At 39.7% G+C, this 24,759-nt stretch overlaps 1 protein-coding gene across 1 annotated transcript; it reads right to left on the bottom strand.

Moving 5' to 3' along the window:
• Window positions 1–303: 303 nt before the first annotated feature.
• ccn2b (cellular communication network factor 2b) lies at window positions 304–7,099 on the bottom strand. The gene is made up of 5 exons (XM_053334167.1): window positions 7,046–7,099; window positions 4,580–4,796; window positions 3,260–3,511; window positions 1,960–2,207; window positions 304–609 (listed from the first exon to the last, which is right to left on the bottom strand). The coding sequence occupies exons 1-5, from the start codon at window positions 7,097–7,099 to the stop codon at window positions 304–306; spliced, it is 1,077 nt and encodes a 358-aa protein (XP_053190142.1).
• Window positions 7,100–24,759: the final 17,660 nt, after the last annotated feature.

Raw genomic sequence — 24,759 nt, 5'->3', positions numbered from 1 at the left:
GTTTAGCCAGGAGCAGAAGAGACAGACAGCTGCTGATGAGTTCTTTCAGATTTTCTGGATTTGACTACTGTGTGAGCATTGTTTTCACATCTCATAGCAACATGAAGTCTGGCTTGATCACTACTCGTCTTTTCGACTTCTTCTAAACCAAATATGCAGCAAGAACATTCATCGTACTTAAAGGCTAGGTTAGATCAAAGGTTAGGCGTGCAGTGGTCAGGGTTGAGGGTAGAGTTGTGGGAATGGTGCAGTCAATGCAAAAAGGTCCTCAGATGGTCCTGATTTGTGTATTTGACCTGCGCGTCACATGTCATTGTCATAGTCACCAATCATCCTCCGCGTGTTGGATGCTAGGAAGATGTCGTTATCTCGTGGGCAGTCATAATGGCAGGAGCATGTCTTGATGAACATCATCTTCTTCGTGAAGACGTCTCCCTCTGGACAGCGGAACTCCACTTCTGCAGTGATGGTGGTATGAGGTGTGCAGCAGCGGTTGTCGGTGCAGACGCCACAGAACTTAGGTTTGTATAGTCTGGTGCTGGAGCAGCCCGACAGCTCGAAACGCATCCCCCGCTGGGCCTTTGGTGTCCGGACACATTTCTTACCCTTCTGTGGGACAGAAATGATGTGTCAGCATGTATAGTAATGCTACATCACTCATTATTCGGATGCTTATTATTAATGCCCTGGAAATCTGTGTTTGTTTTTAGACACTGACACTGAATGCTAGATAAATAGGCTTTATCTTCTGGGGACCTGGATGTCAATCAATCTGTTGTCTTGATTTTTCATTCAAAAATAAAAAAGTCAACTACATGGTGGTGCTAGATGAATAATCACTAGGTCACTGAAGTCATTAGGATTCATCCAAAAATTCCATGTCAATGCATACAATATTTGTCAAGACATTCTAATTTGAAGTGGTGGACTCACCAAGTTACTGACATTACTTCCCCAGAAACATAGCATGGCAAAAACACTAGATACAATACAATTCAATTCAATTTTATTCATATAGCACCAATCAAGATTTAAAAAATGTGTTCTAAACCAGCAGTCAGGAGAACAGTAAAGATGTTTTTCCTCTCTGTAATCATTCCTCCTGTTCATACTGACTATTAAAATATCTCCTTTAAATGTGCTTTCAATGTGAAGTGATGGAAGAAAAAATCCACAGTGAGTCCACACAGTCATTTAAAGTCTCTGATCAGCTTCTATTGAGCTTCAGCAGTGTGAGTTAGTCATATCAAGTGATACCTGACACATTTACAGTCTGTTTAGCATCAAATTCCCTCTTAGTGTTTCCTGTTTCTCTGTGGTGGAAGTATAGTAACAAAAAGACTTTGCTACTAAAAACACTGTAACGTTGAAACATAGATCAACTTTTAACTACATTTTTACACAGAAGGAGGACTGTGGATTTTTACCCAAATCAGTTACAAGCATATGATGAAAAGACCTTCTACTTCTACTGTCTCAAAACCATCACACAAAGAGTCAAGACCCAAACCATCTGGATTAAAAACTTTCTTGATGATTTTTTGTAGAGAATTGTCCTCTTTTTTATTACACATTCTTTTTGTTGTCTCATGATGCTTCTTGCATTACATTTCACAACATATCCTGTGGTGTGCATCGGATGATAAACATCCCCTAATTCTTCAATCATTTATGTAAGAGGCAGCCTGAGAGTAACGGCTGGCTGACAAAGGAACTGTAGCATGATAAGTTCTTCCTCTGTTAGCATGCAGTAAGTGTAATGATGCATGCTTGTTCATGTTGAAGTTTGACTTGTAAATTATTCTGCTGAACAAAACCTGAATATAGCTTTGTTTGCTGTAGAACTTCATTTCTATATTTAACCCAAACTTCCACAGGGAATCTGAACCCAGTGTGAGGGTTTACATTAGAACAGTAGGGCCTTGTATTTCAGTGTAAGCTGGAGAGAAGTTCACTGACCTTGATGTCTTTGTCCTGCTGGCTGTTGCAGGGTCGGACCATGCAGATTCTGGTTTGCCTCTCCAGCTGGCAGTGCTGGTTGTCGTTGGTGATGCGGGATGAGACGGCCATGCCGCAGGTGGCTGAGCACTCGCTCCACTCTGTAGTCTGGACTATGCAGTTATCTCTGGGACTCTCTGCTACCGGCTCATGAGAGGACACTTGTCTGAAGACCGGATTTGAAGAAGGCAAGGGATGAATCTGAGAAGCTCCTGTAAGAAGTGGAGAAACATTAACATCCACGTTAAAACATCTAGATTTCCAAAAGAAATTAGAGAAATATAGAATAAATGACTGACTCAGATGGGGTCCTGATATTCGGGCATTTTGACCTGTTCTCCATATGGTACAATGTTTTTCTCTGACTTCAAGTTTTTTTTTTGTTAGGTGGTTGTGTTGGCTTTACATTTGTTGCAGATAATTCTACTTTAATACAGTGAATACATGTCAGTTCCCTAAATTGTTGTTGTGATCAGGACATGATCCAGGCATGTAAGAGGGATTTCTGAAGTGGGGCTACAACTAATGATTATTGTCACTTTGTTTCATCCATTAATCTGACAATTGTTTCATTAGTTAATCATTCAGGATCAAGAATTATGAAATTATCCATTATAAGCCCAAGGCAACATCCTCAAATGTCTTGTTTTATTCAACTAACAGGCCAACACCCAAGCAGAAGATCTTCACATTACATGAGCTGGCACATCATTTTCAGATGATTAACTTTTTGAATATTTGGCTAATCATTTCAGCTCTAATCTCAACGGAACTGAATACAGAAGGAACAATTCTAGACACAAGCTGAAGGTTTTCTGCTCTGATTTGATATGACCAAATAGATTTGATCTGAAAAACTTGAAAACTTGCTAACTGTAATATCAGAGCTGCAACAGTTATTTCATTACATATTCTTAATTAATCAATTGTTTGATTTGTGAAACACCAAATAATGCCCATCAAAGTTTCCTAGGTGATGTAAACTGAATTTTCAGCATATCCAACAAAAACAAATCATTTCTGTATCCAGACAGGACAAAAGTGCCAAAATTTCCTCACCAAAAGGGAATAAAGTATGAAGGAAGGTTTCATGTATTGGGAGAACAAATTGAAACAATGAATTAAGGGCACAAATGATTAAAATGAAATCAAACTGTTCAACAGTAAAGGCTGACACTCTAATGGTGATGACTTAATCTGAAGAAAAAACAAATCTAAGTAGAATGAAAGAAGATGTTGATGTGACAGAGATAACACTGACCGGCCATCACTGACTGGTAGTGGTGTTCCTGAGGTGTCTCGTCACACACCCACTCCTCACAGCATTTCCCAGGGATGTGGATGCGTCGTGGGTACGGGCAGTCAGGGGTGGGCAGCCAGACATCACTGGCACATGTGGGAACACAGCCGATCTCTCCGTTCATACACACGCAGTGGTGCTTACAGCTGGGCTGAAAGGACTCTCCACTGCGGTAGATCACTCCACCCAGGTCACACGTCTGACCCTCCTGAGCTGTAGACACAAAGCCAGCATAAAACACCATCACAGTTTGTTAATGAGAAAATATAGAACAGACTCCTATCTGAAGAGTAAAATTACAGAATTGGCTATTTATCTTTTCATCTTCTTAAAAGTAAATAATTTAATTATTTGATCAAATAAAATAAATCAAGAGTAAGTAAGTCAATAGTGGACAATTCTGCACAACCCCAAATTATGTTAATGACAATGTTATTAAAATCACTACTTAAAAACATCAAGGAGAATTATCACATTAAACAATCTTGGCAAAAACTGAAAATGTATAACTTTCATAAATGTAGAATTTATAGCAGAGTTGTTGTATAGGATTGCATTACATTGCAGATGTGTACATAATGAAGAGGAAGTATATGTGTGCATGGCTTTTACATTTAGGACATTTAGGACGGTAGTAATTCATCTCCAACTGACAATGAGTTTAAGTGATATCTGAGTATATGCAGTAGTATATATTGCAGGTAAGAGAAGATCGGTGCTTGTGTTTAACAGACAGTCAGACTCACTTCACCCTTTCTTACACACTACACTGAACATTTCCACTGCTACAGCAATACTACAGTTATCCAAAGATTCAAAAAGCATATTTCACATACAATAGTGTGGAGTATTACTGCCACGGTACATGTTTAACTAACCTGTAGGTTTTCTTTTAATATCAGAACAGATAAAAGATTAAATGTGTGCTAAAAATAGAAAAGTCTATATTAAAATTTGAGAAAAAAGAAGAGAGCTTGGTTACAGGTGCAATATAAAAGTAGCATACAAATAAGGAGAGATGGTACACATTTCTTTATACTTAACAATGTGAAGGCAACATTTCAAGCTTCAAGGTCTTTTTAAACAGTACACCTGTCATTCCTGTGTTCTGCAGTTTCATATAATCTATACCACAGGAACAATGGATCATATAAATAACATTAGTATTATGAGAAATTACATTCTGATTGTAAAAGTTTCACCAGTATAAAGATGAATAAAGTTACTTTATGGATCTAAACTGGCACCGCAGTACTGTATGTTTTAAGGAGGATATGTTACCTATGCAAATGCCAGTCTCAGTGTCACTCAGCAGTGCGTAGTCACAGTAGAGCTCCTTGTGATGATCGCAAGGCTCCAGCAGGGAGCAGGGCTCCCCCAGCTGCCTAGCACACACCTTACAGCAGCCACAGCCATCCAGGACCAGGCTGGTCCCAACTGAGCAGGGTGGGGGGTTTTCAGGGCAGGCACAGGGCTTGGAGCAGTCCTGAGCCACTGTCTGCAACAAACACACATCACACATTCATATATGAAACCCAGCAGAAGAGACAACAGAGAAAGTATACGTAATAACAGAGCAAAATTGTAAAATGTTATTTGACACCGGATGCTGCTATGACACCATGTACCAGACTGTCCTCAGCAGAACATCAACAGCACCAATCATTTGTTCAAATGATTGTGTCAACCTTTGCTTACTAGTAGTAAATAACCACATGGGCTATAATAACTGCTGTTTCTGAAAAGCAATGTTGAAAGTAGTGAGATGCTATCTCTTAGGAGTGGATGGTATCTGATGTTGGTGCTGGAGAGTGTGGTTTGCATCCCATCTGCTAAGATTCACAGTCTTTCCCTCATTGTATCTGAGTTCAAACACACTTAGCATAGGCACTGAGCATTTAGAGCAAATGGGCATAGCGGTTGCATAACCTGGTGGAAAAGGTTGTGGTCTTTGAGTTCTGCTGGGACAACACACCCTCCTTAATCAACATACATGATGTTAGTTAAATCATCAATATTAAAAATAAAGCACATAAGGAGGAGTTTGGTGGGTTAGGGTTAGGGATAGGTGGTGATAGGAACTATTGCAGCAAACCCAATTAGCTCATGTGATAACATGAGCTAATCGACAGACTACATCTGTGTGAATATTATTGGATGTTACTAGTCAGTTAGTAGCTAAGCAGCTGACGAATGAGACAGTGAGTGACTATAAGCATTTAGTAACATGCTAAGCCAATGCAAAGATGCTCTTCATGGACACATTCTGTGCTATGATATCAGATTTGAACCACAACCACCATATATTTATAACCTAAGCTGCACTAATAAATATATTTACATTAACAATGAATCAAATGATTGTGTGTAACTCAGCAGTACTCAGCTCTACTGATGTTTTTATAATCATCATTTTGGTTTCACATCTTGTTGAGTTCAGTCTCACTGCTCTCATCAAACTAGTTTCCAGTAGTGGCAGGCAGCTGTTTTCAGTGAAAAAGCTCCAATGAAACTACTGTACACTCTCTCCCCAGCCCCAGACAGCAGACACACCCAATAATGAAAAACACAACCTCAAAGGAGTGCAAATGTTTGTTCTGTCTACTGGACATGTAAATAAGCAGCTCTCTGTTATCATAACTTGATGAGGCATAACATGTCAGCATTGTGTTCACAGGTTATTGTGCTGCCCCCAAGTGGCCAAATAATCAACTACTGTAGTTTTAATGTAGTAGGGTTTTTGTTTTGTTTTTTACAGGCTAAGACACATGCTACATGACCACAGTGCCTCTGCCCTACTTTTTCCTCATATGTTCCCTGTCATCTTAGCACTAAAAAATACTAACCTCCAAAAAATATTCAAAAAACAACCATAATCGTGGACGTTCTGAACTGCCATTTATAAAGCACCCCCTCACTGTTCTCACCACTTCTAAACCTACTGATTAGGGGTTAGGGAAATATGTCAGAGTTTCACTGGCCTCTCTGCCTGCTTGAAAGATTCAAGTCTGTTTCAACTCTGACTAGCATCATTGTTGGGTGCACTTCATGACTCCATCCAGTCATGTGAGTACATCTGTAATTTGGGAACATGAGGCTACAGAGCAAAGGCAGTTCTGCCCTTGTGCCCCACAGTGATTTTGGCTGACTGTGCAGCAAAGCTCAATCAGGAAAACATATAAAAATCACAAGAGATGCAGAAATACAACCTTCATGGCTGTGGCAAGTGTAACATTTACAATGCACCATATAAAGTGAAATAAATATGAATATATCAATATGTGCACCATATAATGTGAGATGTTGTCGGCATGGGGAGCAGGTACTTGGTTATAGCACAGATATTGATGCCTTCACCAATCACACTGTTATTGTTTTGTTCTGGTTTAGTGATTGCGCAGAATGCCACAAGATGGCGACACCACACTGTGATCACATGGACCAATGAACATTTTCCATGTTTTGTTTTCGTCCCACTGTACTCAGACAGCAGCAGACAGGGAGCAGGTTTGGAGGAAAACATGACAGCAGCAGATGGGAAATAATGAGGAAAAATATTTTTGAGTATTAGCTGCAGGTTAGACTGTGACTGAACAGATTTAGCAGCTCTTTCTGATGTGCTACTACACCCTGGTATCATATCTCACATGCTGACTAAAATGCACTTGTATATTTCCAAAGCAGCACAATATCACAAACCTACCATGACTTCATTATTACAGAACATTTGTTAAAAATAAAACTTACCGATGAGATCATAAGCAGAAGAAGACAGAATGTGACTGAAGTTTCCACAGACATGTTTCTCGTTGAGCTGCAGTCCACTTAGTAGTTCTGGTTCCTGTGGCGGGAGGCTCACTCTTGTTGTTCTCCCTGCAGCAGACTGATGAGGCCTGGGAGGAGAAACAGGCTTAAATACCAGCCCAGTGGGTGTAGCCGAGAAACCAGAGCCATGCCACTCTGCTCTGAGAGGTGAAAATATTCAACAGGTCTTCTCCCAAAGACAGCCTCCTCAGTCACATCATGAGTTCGTGTGAGTGGGTGTGTTCAAAATGCCAGCTGACAAGGGTGTTAACTAACAGCAACTATTCCCTGCCATTTAGGGATTTAATTGCAATTAACAGCGTGTGTCAGCTTCAGCATGCCTTTGCCATTATAACATGAGTATTCCTGTAACTCCACAGAGGACAAACAGTCTGAGTTTGAATTTCAGGAAAGTTGCTCACAGGATTCGAAAAAACGATTGAATGTGGCAGAGGAGGTGAGTGTGGAAAATGGAGATAACATTTGCCAAACACTGACAAACTGCAGGACAGCAACGGCCAGTGGAAGCTCAATGATAGGGACAGACATCCAGACAGACACATAACAGCGCTGTCTTTAAATACCGAAAAAAAGGCTGTGACAATCTCAGCAAGAACCCATAAAGCTGCAGGGTGATGATGATGGCAGGGTTGCTATTTTGTAACCTTTTTTTCCAAGATCAGCACATTAACATGCAGAACCTGGAGCTGGAAGAGAAACATAAAACCTGGGGCCGTGATGACAGAGTTAGTCTTTGAGAAATGTCTGTTGTTGGCTGATATGGATATTCCAGAATGCTTTTCAGACACAGGCTCTGTAACATTTCTGGCTATAAGTTTCTGTTATTGCTTTTTGGCCTTCACACCTGCTGTAGATTTCCAATATGGAAAACGTCCATGTTGAATGGATTAAAACATAACAGGAAAGTTACTGTCAGCACTATGACTTTCTCTCCGTGTTGACATGTAGATGTGCTCAGGCATGAGAAATCTAGAGGCAGATATGACAATATTGAGACATAACAACTTTAATGCCCAAACAAATATTTTGTGCAAAATTGACCCACATGCCACATCAAGGACGCTCCATGAAAACTAAAAAGCATTGCCATTTAGCATAGCAGAGGCCTTTACATGTCACCTACCAAATTTGATCATGTTAAGCACAATGCCTGTCAATGACCTCACTTTGATCTAACATTCTGTAAATGTTAGATCTGTCTACATTGGCTGAGCAGCCCTACAGTACCACCTCAATAATGCTGAAAGTAATTAAGGGATAGAGAGGACATGCCACGCCTAGGCTTAATTGTGATAGTGATCGCAATGCTTAATAGTTCGAACATAGGTGCAAAGTGCATCCTGACCGCTTCAAACATGTGTTCATAAAATGAATACAAATAATGAATTATTATAATAATAACAATACAAATGTAATACTTATAATAATAATTTCTACAAAAACAATTTTGTGAGATTTTGTGCATTGTAAAGGGTCAGTTCAATTCAGTTTTATTTATATAGTGTCAGATCTCAACAGGAGTTATCACAGGGCACTTTTCACATAAACCAGGTCTAGACCTTTATTTTTGCAGAGACCCAACATTCCTCCATGAGCAATCACTTGGCACACAGCAGCAAGGAAAAACTCTCCTTTAACAGGAAGAAACCTCCAGCAGAGTTGGGCTCTAGGTGGGAGGCTATCTGCCTTGACTAGTTGGGTTGAGAGAGAAAGAGGGAGGAGGAGAGAGGAGGGAGAGACACAGAAAAGCAATAATAACAACAATAACAACAATTAGAAAACAAATATGACTAATAATACTAATAGCAGGCATGGACGTCAAGCAGGATCCTGGCACATTAGGGTCCACAACCTACGGGAGCTTGCAATTCATATAACCAGACTGTCCACAACCATGATCCATAGGAAGCTGTGAAACAAGAAAGCATAATAATTCTGGAATAGAAGCCAGATGAGTAACATGCATCAATGGTAATGTGTAAAGATGGAGAGAGGAGCTCAGTGAATCATGGGAAATCCCTTAGCAGTCTATGCTTATAGCAGCATAGGGGCTGGTCCAAGGCAAGCCTGGCTGGCCCTAAAGGGAAAGCTCTAAGCCTACTCTTAAATGTAAAGACTGCCTTCTGGCCTGAAACTAGGAGATTTAATTTAATTCAAATCAGCAATTCAGAAATAAGCTGTTTTGCCATTGATTTGACTCTCAAGTCATTTAATCTGCTTACCATGCATGTCTCTCATACTAACTATACAATAGATAACCTTGCATCACACATTCAAACCATTTGCCAGCCACAGCCTTGTGTACCAGTTTATCTTTCCCTCCTAACCCTTCCTATGTTTTAAGATTATCTTTCCAGACTAAGCAAGATTCTTCCTGTTTGATGGAATGCCAAATCCTCTAAAATTTTCACGATGCTTGCTTTAATGTGTGTTTTGAAGTTACAGTATACCACGGAGCTCTCCTCTTTTGTATCTTTTTTTTAAGGGGGCGATGGAACCAAGTGTCATCTGCAGTGAGACTGTGGCACTATCAACAAGATGATAAATTTGGAACTATCATTTATTAAAACCAAAATGTTTTAGATAATAGAGATTTAATGTTTAAGAGTCCACATTTAATTCTCATATTGTGCTATAATAGTAGTGGTATTCATTCTGTTAGATTTTTATGAATGCCTCTTCTATTTACTTTTGAGTTCATTCTCTCCTAATTTGACCAGGTCATCCCCAATACGTCTTCCAATTGTCTATGAAGCCCACATCGTTTGCTGGACACCACCTACACAGCTAGTAGTGATTGAATGATTACATGTGGCTAAACCTGACCTGGTCCCTAGAGGGAACTTTTGCTGTCAGGATATGACATTGTAACCTACTACAAAAGAGAAGGTTTGGTTTACAAGCATCTGAAACTGCGCACCACCATATTGACATCAGTGCATTAGACCAGTGTCAGTACCTTTGTAGTGGTCATGGATGTGAATGTCCTAGCATTCAAGGATCATTCAGCTTTATCATCATCCAATTTAATACAAGTTGGAACCTGTATGAACCAGATGAAATGTTGAGTAGGATAAAAATAAGTTAAAATTTTCAGGTTTTTCAAGCCTTCTATTTGTATTGGAGTATTTTCCACTGTGGTATTGCTACTTTGATGTAAGAAAACACTTCCACGACTGACATAGTTGCAATTACTGTTATATAAATAGGAAAGGAATTGTAGCATTTAGGTAAGTATGAGGACAGCGAGTCCTTGTTATGTGCATCAGCAGTCTGTTGCCCTTCTACAGAAACCACATCATTACATGTTTTTTGTCCCTGTTCCGCTGCCACAAACATTACATAACACCTCAGTACTAACTACAGACTATTAGCTGCAGGACCCAGACAGGTGACATGATGCCTGTTGAATGACATACAGTACATCAAGCTGTCACAGCAGGACTCACATGTGCTTGACATAATGTTTAAACTGTGTAGTGAATCACCATCATTCCCCACACACTCAGCCTCAGCCCCTGCTCTTCTGCCTTTTATATACTGGTAAACAAGTCTTTTAGGTTTCCTGAATTTTCCTTGAGGTGTTTGGTCTACAAGGGGATTTTTCAACTCGGAGTGTTTTTCCTGTATAGCCATTGGTTGTTCCTTGACATGTTGATGTAATAATTAGTATGTTTACTTGCACTCAAGAAACCATCTTACTAAGAGAAGTCACAGGTAGATTATACAGGCAATTAAATTAATTGTCCACATGTGCTGCAGCAACCAATTTGAGGCCAAGAGGGCCAGGCAGATATGTTTAGTAATATTTAAACATATTTATAAAGAGCTGTGGTTACAGAGAAAGCATTTCAGAAAAGAAGTAAATGTAATCACAAATGTCCATAGATTAACCAGAATAAAATTGACAAGCAGACAGAAACAAATAGAAAATCAGAGCATCTGTTTTGCAACTGGGATGAAATTATTTTTAAATACAAGAATGCATCCCCACATGTAATGAGCTCACCTTTCATCCAGCCACTCTGATATGTTCCCTGTCTGCAGTCTTTTGTCATGCTTTTTATTTTTTCAGAAAGTCTGATTAGAAACACAGCTACCTGTATACATGGCCAAGGAACAATCTCTCTCCAAGAAAAGTTTGAGGGATTCAGGTTTCTTGAATCCCTTACCCCGAGTTCTTACTACAGGCTAATACAAGATCAGCACAGAATATTCTGCTCTGCCTGATTTCTATCTTCTAATTTTAAAGTCAGCAACATTAAAATATGTCAATGTCTTTGAGCATGGAAATTCATTATTGATATAGTCACATCAACTTTATATATATACTGTATATATATGTCAATTGTTTCAAATATTGATTTGAATAATGATTGTTGTGTGTCAAGTTTTTAATACTGCTCGCTTGCTATGCAAATGTATGTTTATAATTATTGAAACAATCCAGAACAATGTAATACTGCATGCTCCAAAAATCTGCTGAAAGCATAACAAACCAGTTGCTGGCCAAGCATACAGCTGATATAGAGAGCAAAGGCAGACCACACTAGATAGTTTGGAATGGAGGCACAAGAACAACTCTACAAACCACAAACTTTCAACAGTGATAGCTACATTGGTGACTACAGCATGCAGGCCGGTTAACATAGTGGAGAATGAGGCTCTGCCTTTGGCGAGTGAGGAGGGTTCTCTGTATCAGCTGTATACTTGGCCAGCAGATGGTATTTGAGACTGAACGTACTCCAGTGGTAAGTCAATTCACACTGGCAATAAATGCAAATAACTTTTGTCTTGTGGATAGAACATCTGGCAGAGCTTTGAAACTGAATTTAGCCTTCATAAGACTTTTTTCTTTTTCCATTTATGCTTGTTATCAAAAACTTTACTGCTGCATCGCTTCCTTATTTCCCAAACTACAGGCCCAAAAAAAATAGTGCTGTTAAAATGAATTTGTGTTAACCTGTTATTAAAGCCCTAATGTATAACAAAATGATCTAAGCACAAAGGCCCACTACTAGCTTTCACAACTTTCAACCACATCTCATGGCCTTCACCAAACGGAGCTGGTATCACATCCAATCACCTCAGACAACAGAGCATCAGTATTATCAGTAAGGAGGCAATTAGACAAAGAGGGGTACATCATGTGAGTTATTGATAACTCAACAGAGAGCACAAGAAGTATCCCAGTTGAATACTCTTATGTGACTGGACTGTCAGAATATCTAACCACAGTCTACGAATTACAAGGAGTCAGCACCCTAAAGACAGGGGTGCATTTCAAATACTTGGAGGTTCTCTGAGCTGAGATTATTTTTACTAAGGGTGTTTTCACACCTGCACTTTTTAATCCAGTTGAATTGAACTCTGGTTCTTTTCCCCTCTTGGTGCGATTCATTTGGGCAGGTTTGAACACAGAAATCACACTTGGGTATGAACTAAAACACCTGTAGTGAGACCTTTTAGAGGAGGGGGAGGGGGTGAGGGGGTGAGGGAGTCTTGGTCCAGTCTAAAAACACAGTCTGGAGTAGTTCGTTTGTGGGGGGAACATGATTCAACCTTGATCCAACCCACTTACTGGATGTAAATTGTGAGTTAATGAATCCCATAGCCAGGTGTGCTTTGCATGCTGGGATGCAGATGAGAGAATTTAACAGTTGCTAAAAAATTAACCAGAGGATGAATGGAGATCCGGGCTGGACTGGCCCAACATACTGCATTTGGCCAGTGGCTCTACTTAAGGACCTTCCTGTGTTTTATGTTTTTGCTCTCACCCAACATCTGACCAATAAGGGAAGTGACCATTCTCACATGTTCTCGGTGTAAAAAGAAACCCAACAAGAAAACACTAAAATAACTCACCCACTGATTCAAACGAAAGGAAACCAACAATAGGTTATTTAAGTGCTGCAGTTGCATTCAAATTATGTTGTTTCTGTGAATGAAGAATTTGGCACTTTTAGTTCACTTTTAGTTCACTTTTAGTACGCAGTTACAATAAAGAGAAATATGTATGCTGGACTGTTTATCACTTCATCATTGTCTGCAGTAGAGGTGCAAATCCTTTATGATCTCCAGGCTGCACCCAGGCAGAAAATAATAGTCTCCTGCAATTGCCTCAGTAGGAAGTCATGGAGTACTTTGTTGTATAATTTTCTTTGGTGAACAGTGATTCCTTGACCTCGATCCCTTTGGTGTTCATATGCACTCAGAGTGAAAACAACCCACCTGACTCCACAGCTTGTTAGTCACAGCAGGATATGCAGAGTTAATTACATCCTGTGTTACGGTACAACAGCTGAAGTGAGTGAAGGTGTTTGACTGGAATGAGAGCTCAGCTTGGTGCTTTTGGCTGCAGCTGGAGCCGGATGACTCAGTCCAGCCGGAGCACTGAAAACTCCTCTCAAACAGTGAACTCACAGTTCTGTTGATGTTAATAAGTCCTTTTTTTATTGAAACTACTGATGCTAGTGTCCAGGTGAAAGTGAGTCATGTTGTTTTTCAGATATATGATATATTGTCTGGTACATAGTGTTTGCAGAGTTGAATAAAAATATGCTTTTCATTCAGTGTTGTTATATTCAGACTGTTCTATGTTAATTGTAAGTTTCCTGTATTGCAACACACATATCCAAGTCCATGTCCATACTGAGACACACCAATAAAAATTAGATGTGAATCAAATCAAAATATAATCTGTTTATTCAGAAAATCACCACCGCGTTACCCGCCCCTGCTGCTGTAGAGGTATAAATACATTCAGCTCACACTACTAGTACTACAGTCTACAGTTAGCCAGTTAGCTGAGTTAGCCGCCGAGTTAGCCGCTGAGTTAGGGTGACCAGGTGTCTGGCTTTAGGCCGGACAGTCCGGATTTTCAATGCCTTGTCCAGCGTCCGGCACAGCCAGACGCGTATTTGTCCTCCTTTTTGAGGCACTAGGCTTGAAGAGCAGAGTTTTTTCATCTTTGCTGGGATGCAGCACAACATCCAATCATAGACTGTAAAAAATGTATCCAACACAGTAACATATCTGGTCTAACAAATGATTGGCTAAGAGCGGTGTCAGATAAATATCTGCTTATATCATTGGTTAAAAACATAAACAAGGGTCCATGTGCTGCTACGTCATATGACATTGACAGAAAGTTAGCATCATGCCAAAACGCAAGACCTCAAAAGAACAGAAGTATTGCATAGGCTATAGACAATCAACTATTTTGGTGAGTTCACTAATCTTATGATTTCACTGATGGGCTACATGAAGTATTTATATTTATTGGGTTGAAAACAATACAGATTTTGGAAGGCTGATAACTATATTGTTGCTATGTTGTTATTTGTACCAGTCTCTGCAGGATATAAACAGGCCCAGGGGCAGTGGGGGCTTGGAAGCCATGATGACAGAGGGGCTGTTGTCTCCTGAGTAGGGGTATACCGTATTTCAGTATACCGCGGTGGTGTGAAGCCACGGTGGTGACACCATGAAATTTCCAAGCTCACAGTGACGGTAATTAATTAATTATTTTAATATTATGTGGCGCTGCCAGCGCAACTCCACTTACACGAGTAGGGAACTCACAAATAAAACATTTCACTTCACGTTCACATTAAGATCAGTGGTCAGTCGTCACTCAGTCACATTATAATCTAATGTTACAGCTGCAGCAGTAGATTGAAAAAGCGTTTCCTACCTGTGTGCTGCTCAAATGTATCTATTCCATTTAGTTCAGGGCAGGCTGCATGGTCAGCATTGTTACGTACTTTATTATTTTTTCACTTTGCTTCATGTTTGATACACGTTGTCCGACTCGTTCATAGGAGAGAACGGGAGAGTTCACTCAGTAGTAGTTTTAGTTTTAATTCAAAGTTTTCCAATACAAGATGTAGGCTACAATGATAGGTGCGAACGAGGTAGATTACTGCCTTTTAAAAAATCGTTGATTTCCTTCATCGCCGATGGACACCCCATCGGCGATAGCTGTCAAGCATCGTCCATCGGACCATCCCTACAGTCCAATCAAAAAAGGTAGTTTTGGTAAACACACGCGAGACCCACATGATCCATGACCGTAATATTGGTTTCAGTTAAATGATTGTCTGGTGATTTACAGACAGACACACACACACACACATTTTGCTTAAATAAAGCAATGTTTTTCTTCTAAGAATGATACTTGTCTGTGTTGTTGGTTATTTCATGGCCCCTAGTACCAAAAAAAATCTTTAAAAAAATAAAATACCGTGAAATACTGCGGTATACTGTACTAACACCGTCACCGTACCGTACTGTAAAATCCCATACCGTTACACCCCTACTCCTGAGCTGCTACAGAGGGTGAATGTGGAGTTTGCTTAAATACAGGTCTGCTGCACACATGCAGACACTGTGGCTGTTGTGTGCCCAGAAGACTGAAGCACTTTAGAAATGCTATACTTTTTGATACTTTTTACAATCAACTTTGTTGTTTACATAAAAGGTTATTTAGGCTTTTTCCACACATGTTACACTTTGTGGCACTCTGCACTTTATAGGAATTATCTCAGTGGCCACTTTTTGAACACCACAATGTATTGAATAAATACAAATACTGTGAACAAACACTTTTCATTAATATTTTTTCCTATGCAGCTACACAAACATCATATTTAAACCACTCAAAATTGTACTATAAATGAGAGTATGTACACCGTAGTAATTTATTGATATGCCGCATAATGTATTATGGAAATGGTCACCCTACGCTGAGTTAGCAGCAGAAAGCTCTCAGACATAGCATCCATGTTTCTGGTAGAGGTGGTGACTTTGATTGACAGGTGACACTTGGTAGGGGGCGGGGTTTCAGCTGACTCGGCGGGAGCAGAGAAAGAGGCTGAGTTTTACACAACTTTGAAGCCTAATTTCATATATTTGGCGATTTTTTAATCATTCAAATTTGGCAGGGTGGTTCACAACACACTTTTCTGTGGTATGTCAAACTCAGAACACATATTTATTCTTACTTTACACGGACTTTAAGGTCCTGGGAAGTTTTTGACTTTGGGGATAGTATATATGACAAAGTAAATAAGTCAAATAGTAGCACTCAAGCAAAAATATCTGACCCCTTGATGAAAGCTCAGGTTTTGATTTTCATGATTTACAGCAAAACTGTTACATACGTTTTTCATAAATCTACTGTCGATAACAAAATAAATACAAAGCTCATGCAAATCCCAGTGAATATATAATATTGTTATATTAAGACAGTACGTTAGTCCGTCTCAATACTTTCTGACTTCTTTACACTAACTGAGGCTCTCATCTCCAAGCCCATTGGTTCATACTGAAGACACTAATATTTAAAGTCCACTTTCACCAAAAATATCTTTTTCTTCTTGTTCCTACAGTTGGATGTTTGTGTTCCACTGTGTAGAATGATGTGTCTGCAGAGTTTGACACTAAAGGACTGTTTTACAGTCATCCTCACATTTTCTGTAGGGTTTGAATCACACAGTGGGTTTTGGGGGACCCTATTTTTGGGTGTACTACAAAATATGTCACAACCAAATTTCTCAAAGTAGGCTTTCAGGGGAGTTCATGCCCTTTTCAGAGGAGCTCTTTTCTATTTTTTTGTGGAAAGCCATATCAAACACACATTATTGTTCCAAACAGTTTTTATTAAATGTCTTACTACATAAATGGAATCTTTTAAAACAGCTCACAAATAGTTTCATTTTCTGAAACTGTAGGAGGATTTGGTTCTCTGGTGAGTATTTGTGGCAGCAGGATGGTGTGTGTGTGTGTGAGACTGAGTCAAAATTAAACTACAGTGTGTGTGTGTGTGTTCATGGTAATAAAGGAATATGTCACCCAGTGCAATAGTTTGACTCACTAATGAGCTTTATCCATTAGTTGCACTCACAGTCAGTCCATCACTTTGGTTCAGACTGACATCTCTCAAAAACCTTTGGATGTATTGCCAAGAAACTTTTACATTCATGATTGCTAGAGGAATATCCTGAAAAGCCTTACTCTACAGGTCAAAAACGTGTACTACGTATTTGGCTATGCCACAAAGTTTTCATTCTCATTTCATGGATGCAAGCCATCCCAGGCCTAGTTTCAGAGAGCGCTTTGAAAGCCCAGCATATAAAATGAAGCTTTGTTTTTTTGTTTTTTTAGTGGAAATAGTGACCAAACTGAGTCATCCTCAGAGATTACAATACTGTTGAAAGTATAGGGCAGTACTACAAGCTTATAAATATATGAAGGTGACAAGAGCAAAAACGAAATGTGACGTGCATAAATAATTTAATTATGTAACAATGGAGGTTGAATGCAATGCATAATCTTAAATTCCAGTTGGATGAAATATTAAAAAAGTGACAAGAACTGTTAAGTCCAGTTTGATAAACCTGTCTTCAGCTCGCTTATACTGTATAGCCATAGTACAAGATTTAGATCTAACACACACTGTTACAGTGCTTTGTTGGATGATGTGGCTCAATATTCATTGAATAAAACAAAGAGTTTTATTTAATGAAAGATTATTTCATTTTAAATATCGTCAGCCACATATTCTTGGAAATATAAATATAAATGCGCAACTTCACATTTTACAGTCAGTCTATAAAATGCCTTTTCTTAACAGATAGAGTTTGAAGTTGGGTTGTGGTCAACTGGCAGCCATCGATGACAGACGACCCAAAACAGAAACAAAAATGCACCAAGCCCACGCACAAAACAATGCACTTTATAGCCTTCCACTATCAAAACTGACAAAAAAAACAACTTTATTTCTTAGAACTACTTTATTTAAACATTAACCTATCATGTTGTGTTATGTGTAAGTGACACTTTCATGTTCTTGTCTGAGAAATGTTAAATATATCATCGAAAGAAAATCTTAACATGGGCTCTGACTTGACTTGTTGGCATTGGCTTGTGCCCATATACTGTACTATAAGTACTCCAGTCTGCTCACCTGGACTGGTGCTCACAGCATCATATAGCAGGTGGGTTAATGTTGGAGTGAATGGACAGCCCTGCACTGTGACATATGGTGCTATCAAGTGCATTATAAAGTGATGACATGGAGACCTGACCAAGCATCCATATGATGAGGACTGAGAACATGATAAACATGGTATCTCATGTATAACCTATAGAGTAGTATAACTGTGTGTATAACTGTGTGTTTACTTTCTAATAAGAATATATTTCTAATTTTTAATTTGATACAAAGCATCTCATTAGTGTACTGTAAAATAAAGTGCCACCTAAATGTCTTGTTCATGTGATGTCATCTTTTGTTACCAGCAAATGTGTAGAAAGAGCACAAACTCTACGCTTCTGCTATTAATACTTGGCAGTTGGAACAGCAGTAGATGTGAGGTCAACATATAAAATAAACATATTTTGTTATGGTTGAAAAAGTTGAACTGAACTTTCAAATCCAATCTCTTGAGCCCCACAATTTCAAACAGGGCTAAAAAATAAAACACATTTCACACAACAGCCCATAAATTAGATTGTCCACTTATTGTATTATTACTTTAAATTTCAGCTAATGTAATATGCTATAGAATAGCATGTACCTTTGTATTAAACTGTAGATTCTGTTCTGAGTTTGAACAATGTAACTACTCCATGAAGGATAATCCCTGCCTTCCTGTACAGAGGTTGCCTTATCTTGTAACAAGACATTTTCAGGACTGTTTATGAAGGCAAAGACAGTCCTGGTGTAGTAATATAGTTGATTCCAATTTTGAGCATTTTTGTGGAGATTAAACATAACATACTCAATGTATGTGATGCATTCAAATAACCTTAATTGATCATTTGTATTGTGAAATTCCATCACAAAGTCAAAATATGTCGGTCCTGAACTGTAATGTTCTTGTTTTCCTGGTGTGTCAGGAATGGGCATGCTCAGAGATTCCCAGGTGCTTGTCGACTCCTTTCTTGTTGTCCTATCCCAGACGATGTGTGAGGCCGACAGGCTTATCGTATACTTCCTGAACCTCCTGCTGAGCAGCGAGACGGAGTCCAGGTCATGACCTCACATCACTCTTTTATCTCAGCTGACACATATTTCCTGCGCCATGACCTCACCTGTTAATGCGCTGACCAGTGTTATTAGAGCTAGATTAGCCCATGACCCAGGAGGGTGGAGTGCTGGGTTGAAGTGAGATTGGGCAAGACAAACTGATTACATTGGGTAACTTTCCTGCTGAAATATCAGAAAATGAAGGAAGGTCCTTGACTGTGGGTTTCCTTCATGCCTTCATAATCCTTTCAAGTGCAATAGCTGTGCACTGTAACACTGGACATTTATTTTTGCTCTGCTAACAGCATCCTACCGTTATATCCCACCATTTGTTCCTCAGAGAATGGTTTCTCATGTTTATGCTGCATACAATTACCCTTACAGAGATAAATCAAGTTGTATTGAATTGAATTTTTTGAACAAAGTCTGATGGAAATGAAATACAGTATATCGCACAATGAACAGAGTGGAACCAAAATATACTGAGCATATTCATGCTCCATAGCAGATGAGCCATTTTCATTTTAACAATCCAATGATCTAATGCCATGCTCAGAATAATCTTTACATTCTATGTCCCACGACTGATGAGGCTGTAAATGTAATGTTCATTTCATTCTGGGGTGTAACATGGGAGGCTGGGAAAATGTAGTTTCCGTCTGAATATATGATATGAATGATGATTTGAAAGATGATGTAAAACTGTTCAATACTGTTAACCAGGGAGAAGGTTCTACACTGTAGAATTGTCATGGACTGGTGATATGAAGAATTACAGAAAAATACAGCACTGACTGATTGGACTATAATAAAACCACATTGTGAAAGTAATTAAGTACAATACATATAGTATACAAGAACAATCTTAAACTTTCCATTGTAAAAAAGACTCATTTCTTTTTTGATCATAAAGCAGGTCTAGGTACTTGGATGTCAGGAAGCAAATTTGTAATTGCTCAGCCTTCCAATTCCATTGGATAACAATAGCCATCGCAATTAACTGATGAGTTGTACTCAGAGCTCTGGTTTTAGGCTAGACCAGAATCTGTTACATGAGGTTGGCCTCACTCAGTTCTTGATAGAGTTTAGCCTTCCTGTCGTCCTTCCGGGACAAATTGACCCTGTCTGTTTTGACTGTTCCTTCCTTCCTTCCGTCCTTCCTTCCTTCCTTCCTTCCTTCCGTCCTTCTTTCCTTCCTTTCTTCCTTCCTTCCTTCCTTCCCTCCTTCCACCCTCCCTACTTCCGTCCTTCCTTCCTTCCTTCCACCCTCCCTCCTTCCACCCTCCCTTCCTTCTTTCCTTCCTCCCTCCTTCTTTCCTTCCTTCCACCCTCCTTCCTTCTTTCCTCCCTTCCTTCCACCCTCCCTCCTTCCTTCCTTCTTTCCTTCCTCCTTCCTTCTTTCCTTCGCTCCTTCCTCCCTTCCTTCTTTCCTCTGTCCTTCTTTCCTTCCTTCTGTCCTTCCCTCCTTTCGTTCCTTCCTCCCTTCCTCTTATCCTTTCTCCCTCCCTCCCTCCTACCTTCGTTCCTTCCTCCTTTCCTTCCTTCTTCCTCCCTTCCTTCCTTCCTTGACTCGAGGACAACAAAAGCTGCAATAATTGAACAGGCTGAAACCACAAAATATGACTTAATAACATTGTAAAATTGAAATACTCACCATATAAGCCAAGAATTCACACATCAGACAGTGATAGAGCATCATTAGCATTAAGTATACTGTTTAGGGCTGGACAGGTAGTAAACAGTGGATTTATGAGCAATGCTTCTCAGAAAACATCTGCTGCTGCTGCTGCTGCTGCTGCTGGAGACCAGGCTGTGAGAGCAGAGTTTGTTAACCGTAAAACTAACACAATGACCTGAAAGAAGCTGAGGGCCAATCTCTCCATATGGAATGGATGTGGGATAAATGGTTCACTCATGTGTTTATAAGGATTTAATTTCTACCATATCAGCACATGAGCACATGGCAACTACAGTAGTTTAATAGGGAAAGTTCATGGTCAGGGTGAGAAAAAAGACCTAACCCAATCCAATATTAATTGCTGGACTGTGGCAGGACACACATTTACTAAATAATGTACAAAATAAAGGGACTGCTTCCCCCTGCATTGGTGCCGAACAACATCCAATATGAACATACTGTAATTCTTCAGGATATTAATGTAGTTTATAGTCTTTAACAAACAGAGGTAAAGAAGCTTCCTGGCCTCCAGTTTTAAAGACAGAATGTTTGACATCTGCTATCAAATAACACTGTAGATGCTGGCTTATGTCATTACTTTTTTTTCTACTTAATTTCATTGAATGTTTAACATATAATACACATATGGAAAAAGCACAGACACGTCATGAAAAAGGCTTATGTCATTTCTATTTGACAAAGAGTAAAAAGGAAAATTCATACCAAAACCGGCTCAGAAAGCATTCTTACTATAATGAGAATTTAATAGATTTTTGGACTGCCAGAAAAAACACATTACAGATATTGAGAACTCATTCAGCTACAGAGAAATACTATAGCAAGACAACAACAAGACTAATGTTTTTGTGGCCTCTGAGTTTGGCCCTAACCCCCAGCATACCTCCACCCCCACCCTCTGCCATCCAGCAGAGGAAAACATTTAATTCATCATAGATCGAGCCTCATATCTCAAAAGCTTGACTAACTTTTTGAACCTATACAGCAAATTTATGTCAATATTATTCATTTGATTATTAAACAAAATGTTGCAAACTAGATTGAGGGGGGGAAAAGTGCACAGGACAGTGTAAAAGTTGTCCCACGGGGATAGATTGTGCTGAAGTGATACAACCACCTCCCTCTACCAGACATGAGTTCAACACTAATCTTTCATTAGATCCTGATATTTATTATTTTCCAGTCTGTAGCCTTTACTCTGCAGTCCCATTCAGGTTTGTTTTTGTCTTGTATCACCAGACATCAAAGTCCAGATCCTAGCATTGAGCTTTGCTGCTGTTTTTGTATAAAACAATGTAATTACCAGGACTTCCACAGGTGATTCCCCAGTGGGCTGATCCTCTGGGAATGTTGTTGGTGTAAGCAGCTGTTCCCATCTCACAGCTTTGGCCTTTCTCATCATTGTAGGATATGCTTTTATAACTTCAATGATAATTCATGGTTATTACATCTGAAAGGACCATACTAGTGTTTGCCCCCCCAAATAATCACAATGTGTTTACATCTTCCATTAATGCCAGTCATTTCACAAAAAAACACTAAAAGGTATTATGATTTCGCTTGTAAAACATTCTTTTATCCTGGAACTAATTTCCATGGCGGAAGTATACATCCCTTCTGGGTTTGGCCTTTTGGATTAGTTAGCAGCACTGATGACTGACTATGAGTCGTTCTGATTGGACAGATGCTGCTCTGAGAAGTTTGTCACGTTATATCTTCACCACCAGCTGTCATTTTTGTTCTAGAGTTCATTTTCTTGCTTTTATTTACAATAAATTTGTGTTCTATTCGCCAAAATGTTTCACATTATGTTCAACTTTGGTGCATGTGAATTTGCACTGTTGACCAATAGCGTTGATGCTCTTTAGGGAACCGAGAACCAGAGAGTCCAAAGCAGAGGAACCTCTCAGGTACTGTTAGCTGTGTTCCAACATTATAAAACTCTGACTGGACTGCAAAAAACAAATGATGCATTTAAAATGAATTTGTGTCCTTATGAACACAACTGGTAGGACTTGTTGGTACATATTTTAAATAAACTGTGTGACTTATTGTCCAGTGAGTGACCAAACTAGTTTAGAGAGTTATGAGCGCAGGAACTTCAGAGTAATTTAAAGGACAATCTCCCGGAACTTTTACAAGGCCAAAATGAGTCCCTGCCTCTGAGTATGTACTCCGTTTGGCCCTGAAAAATTCCTGGGTGGGGCTTGATGTGACATCAACAGGAAGTTACAAAATAAGCGCCATTTTTAAAACCCAGCAGAAGAAGAGTAGTGGTAGAAGATGGAGATGGGCAAGAAGATGTATGTTAACCTCCTCGTTGTTGTTATGGTTATGCTTTTGGTGCGTCGACTCAGTGACATCACCGTCAAAACTGTCACACAATGATTACGCGACAATGGAAACTGTAGCAGAATGATTACATCACCTCCAGAGTCTGGTGGGTCCTATCAAGGTCCTACTCTGCTATGGAGACACAACGGCTGAGAGGACGTTCATGTAAAGTTCCCACCTCCTACATTTTACCCAGAACTTCCTTAATGGAAACTGGATTATTGTGACTGGTAGTGCATGGTCCCAACTGTGTGCACTACCAGCTAGCCTCATGAGTCATAATTATCTCACGTAGTTTCGAGGGGAAACAGATGCAGGTAGACTTTCTGTGACTGGTTTAACCAGGGCTGGACCAGCCAATTACCGGCCAGAATTGCGGGTTGCCAGGGTTGTCTGTTGTTCCGGCGCAGCTACTGTAGGCTGGCACTGGGTGAAATGGAGTTGTAAACAAGCAGAGCCATGTTGGACTTACTAAAACCAGCGTTTTTTGCTCTCAAGTACAACTTTTCATCACAAAACTTCGAAGGTAAGACAGAATATCTGTTAGTCGCTGTAAATAAGTGGTTGTTTACCTTTGTATTCTTTGGCTGCTGGTTCACTGAGTTTTTAGTGCAATAATAGTGGTACTGTCGAACTCACCAGGGTCTTAGCTTTCATATGAGATGCTATTTGTTTGTGTACCATGAAGTATCAGAGCGGTAGCAATGGAAATGTGGTGAGTGGGTTGACTTTCTGACGCTATTCGGATTTTGATATTTGATCATTAATATGCTTGATGTTTGAGTTGTGTTTGGTGTGTGTAAAAATGACGTGCTTGTAGCGGAGTTTCTCCTATTTAATTTGATGTGCAGTATGACTGTATTGCTACATAATTAGGGGATCATCCCTATGTTCCCCGGGTCCTATGTCCCTATATCCTACACTTTGTATGTCACTGGGGAACATAGGGATGATCCTGTCCACAGTTAGCCAGTTAGCTGAGTTATTCACCGAGTTAGCCGCTGAGTTAGCAGCCGAGTTAGCAGATGAGTTAGCCGCCGAATTAGCAGCCGACTTAGCCGCCGATCTAGCAACCGAGTTAGCCGCGATCGGGGAACAAAGAACCCGGGGAATATAGGTACGCTCCCCAGGTTTAACTGCTACTCCCACTGGCGTTACAATGTAATGTACCTCGGTGGTTTCAAGTCAGTTACAGCAAGGGTATGTTCGCTTCCTGTTTTCAAAATAAAAGCACCAACTCTATCGTTATGTTTTTCTTAATAATGAAAGGCAACGGGTGTTTTATTTTGTGAAAATGACCGGAAGTGCGTTACTCGCTACGGCTAACTTGAGTGGCTCCGAATTCGCAGGAACAAAACTTTAAGCAGGTGTTATTCGGACAAATTAGAGTCACATTGTGGATCTAAAGGGCTACTTTCCTAAAAAGCTTATAAATGTGGATAAAGTGGTATATTTACAGAGTTAGAGCTAAAATAAAATCCGCTTCAGCCTGCTGATTTCAGCTTGGGTAGGAACGAAATGCATTATGGGTTATCGTGTAGTTTACTGACTGGTCTGCTCACGCCGATCAGG

The sequence above is a fragment of the Scomber japonicus genome, chromosome 15 (genome assembly GCF_027409825.1).
Source record: "Scomber japonicus isolate fScoJap1 chromosome 15, fScoJap1.pri, whole genome shotgun sequence".
In the NCBI taxonomy this organism is placed as follows: Eukaryota; Metazoa; Chordata; class Actinopteri; order Scombriformes; family Scombridae; genus Scomber; species Scomber japonicus.
This window is presented reverse-complemented; position numbering and strand designations above follow the sequence as displayed.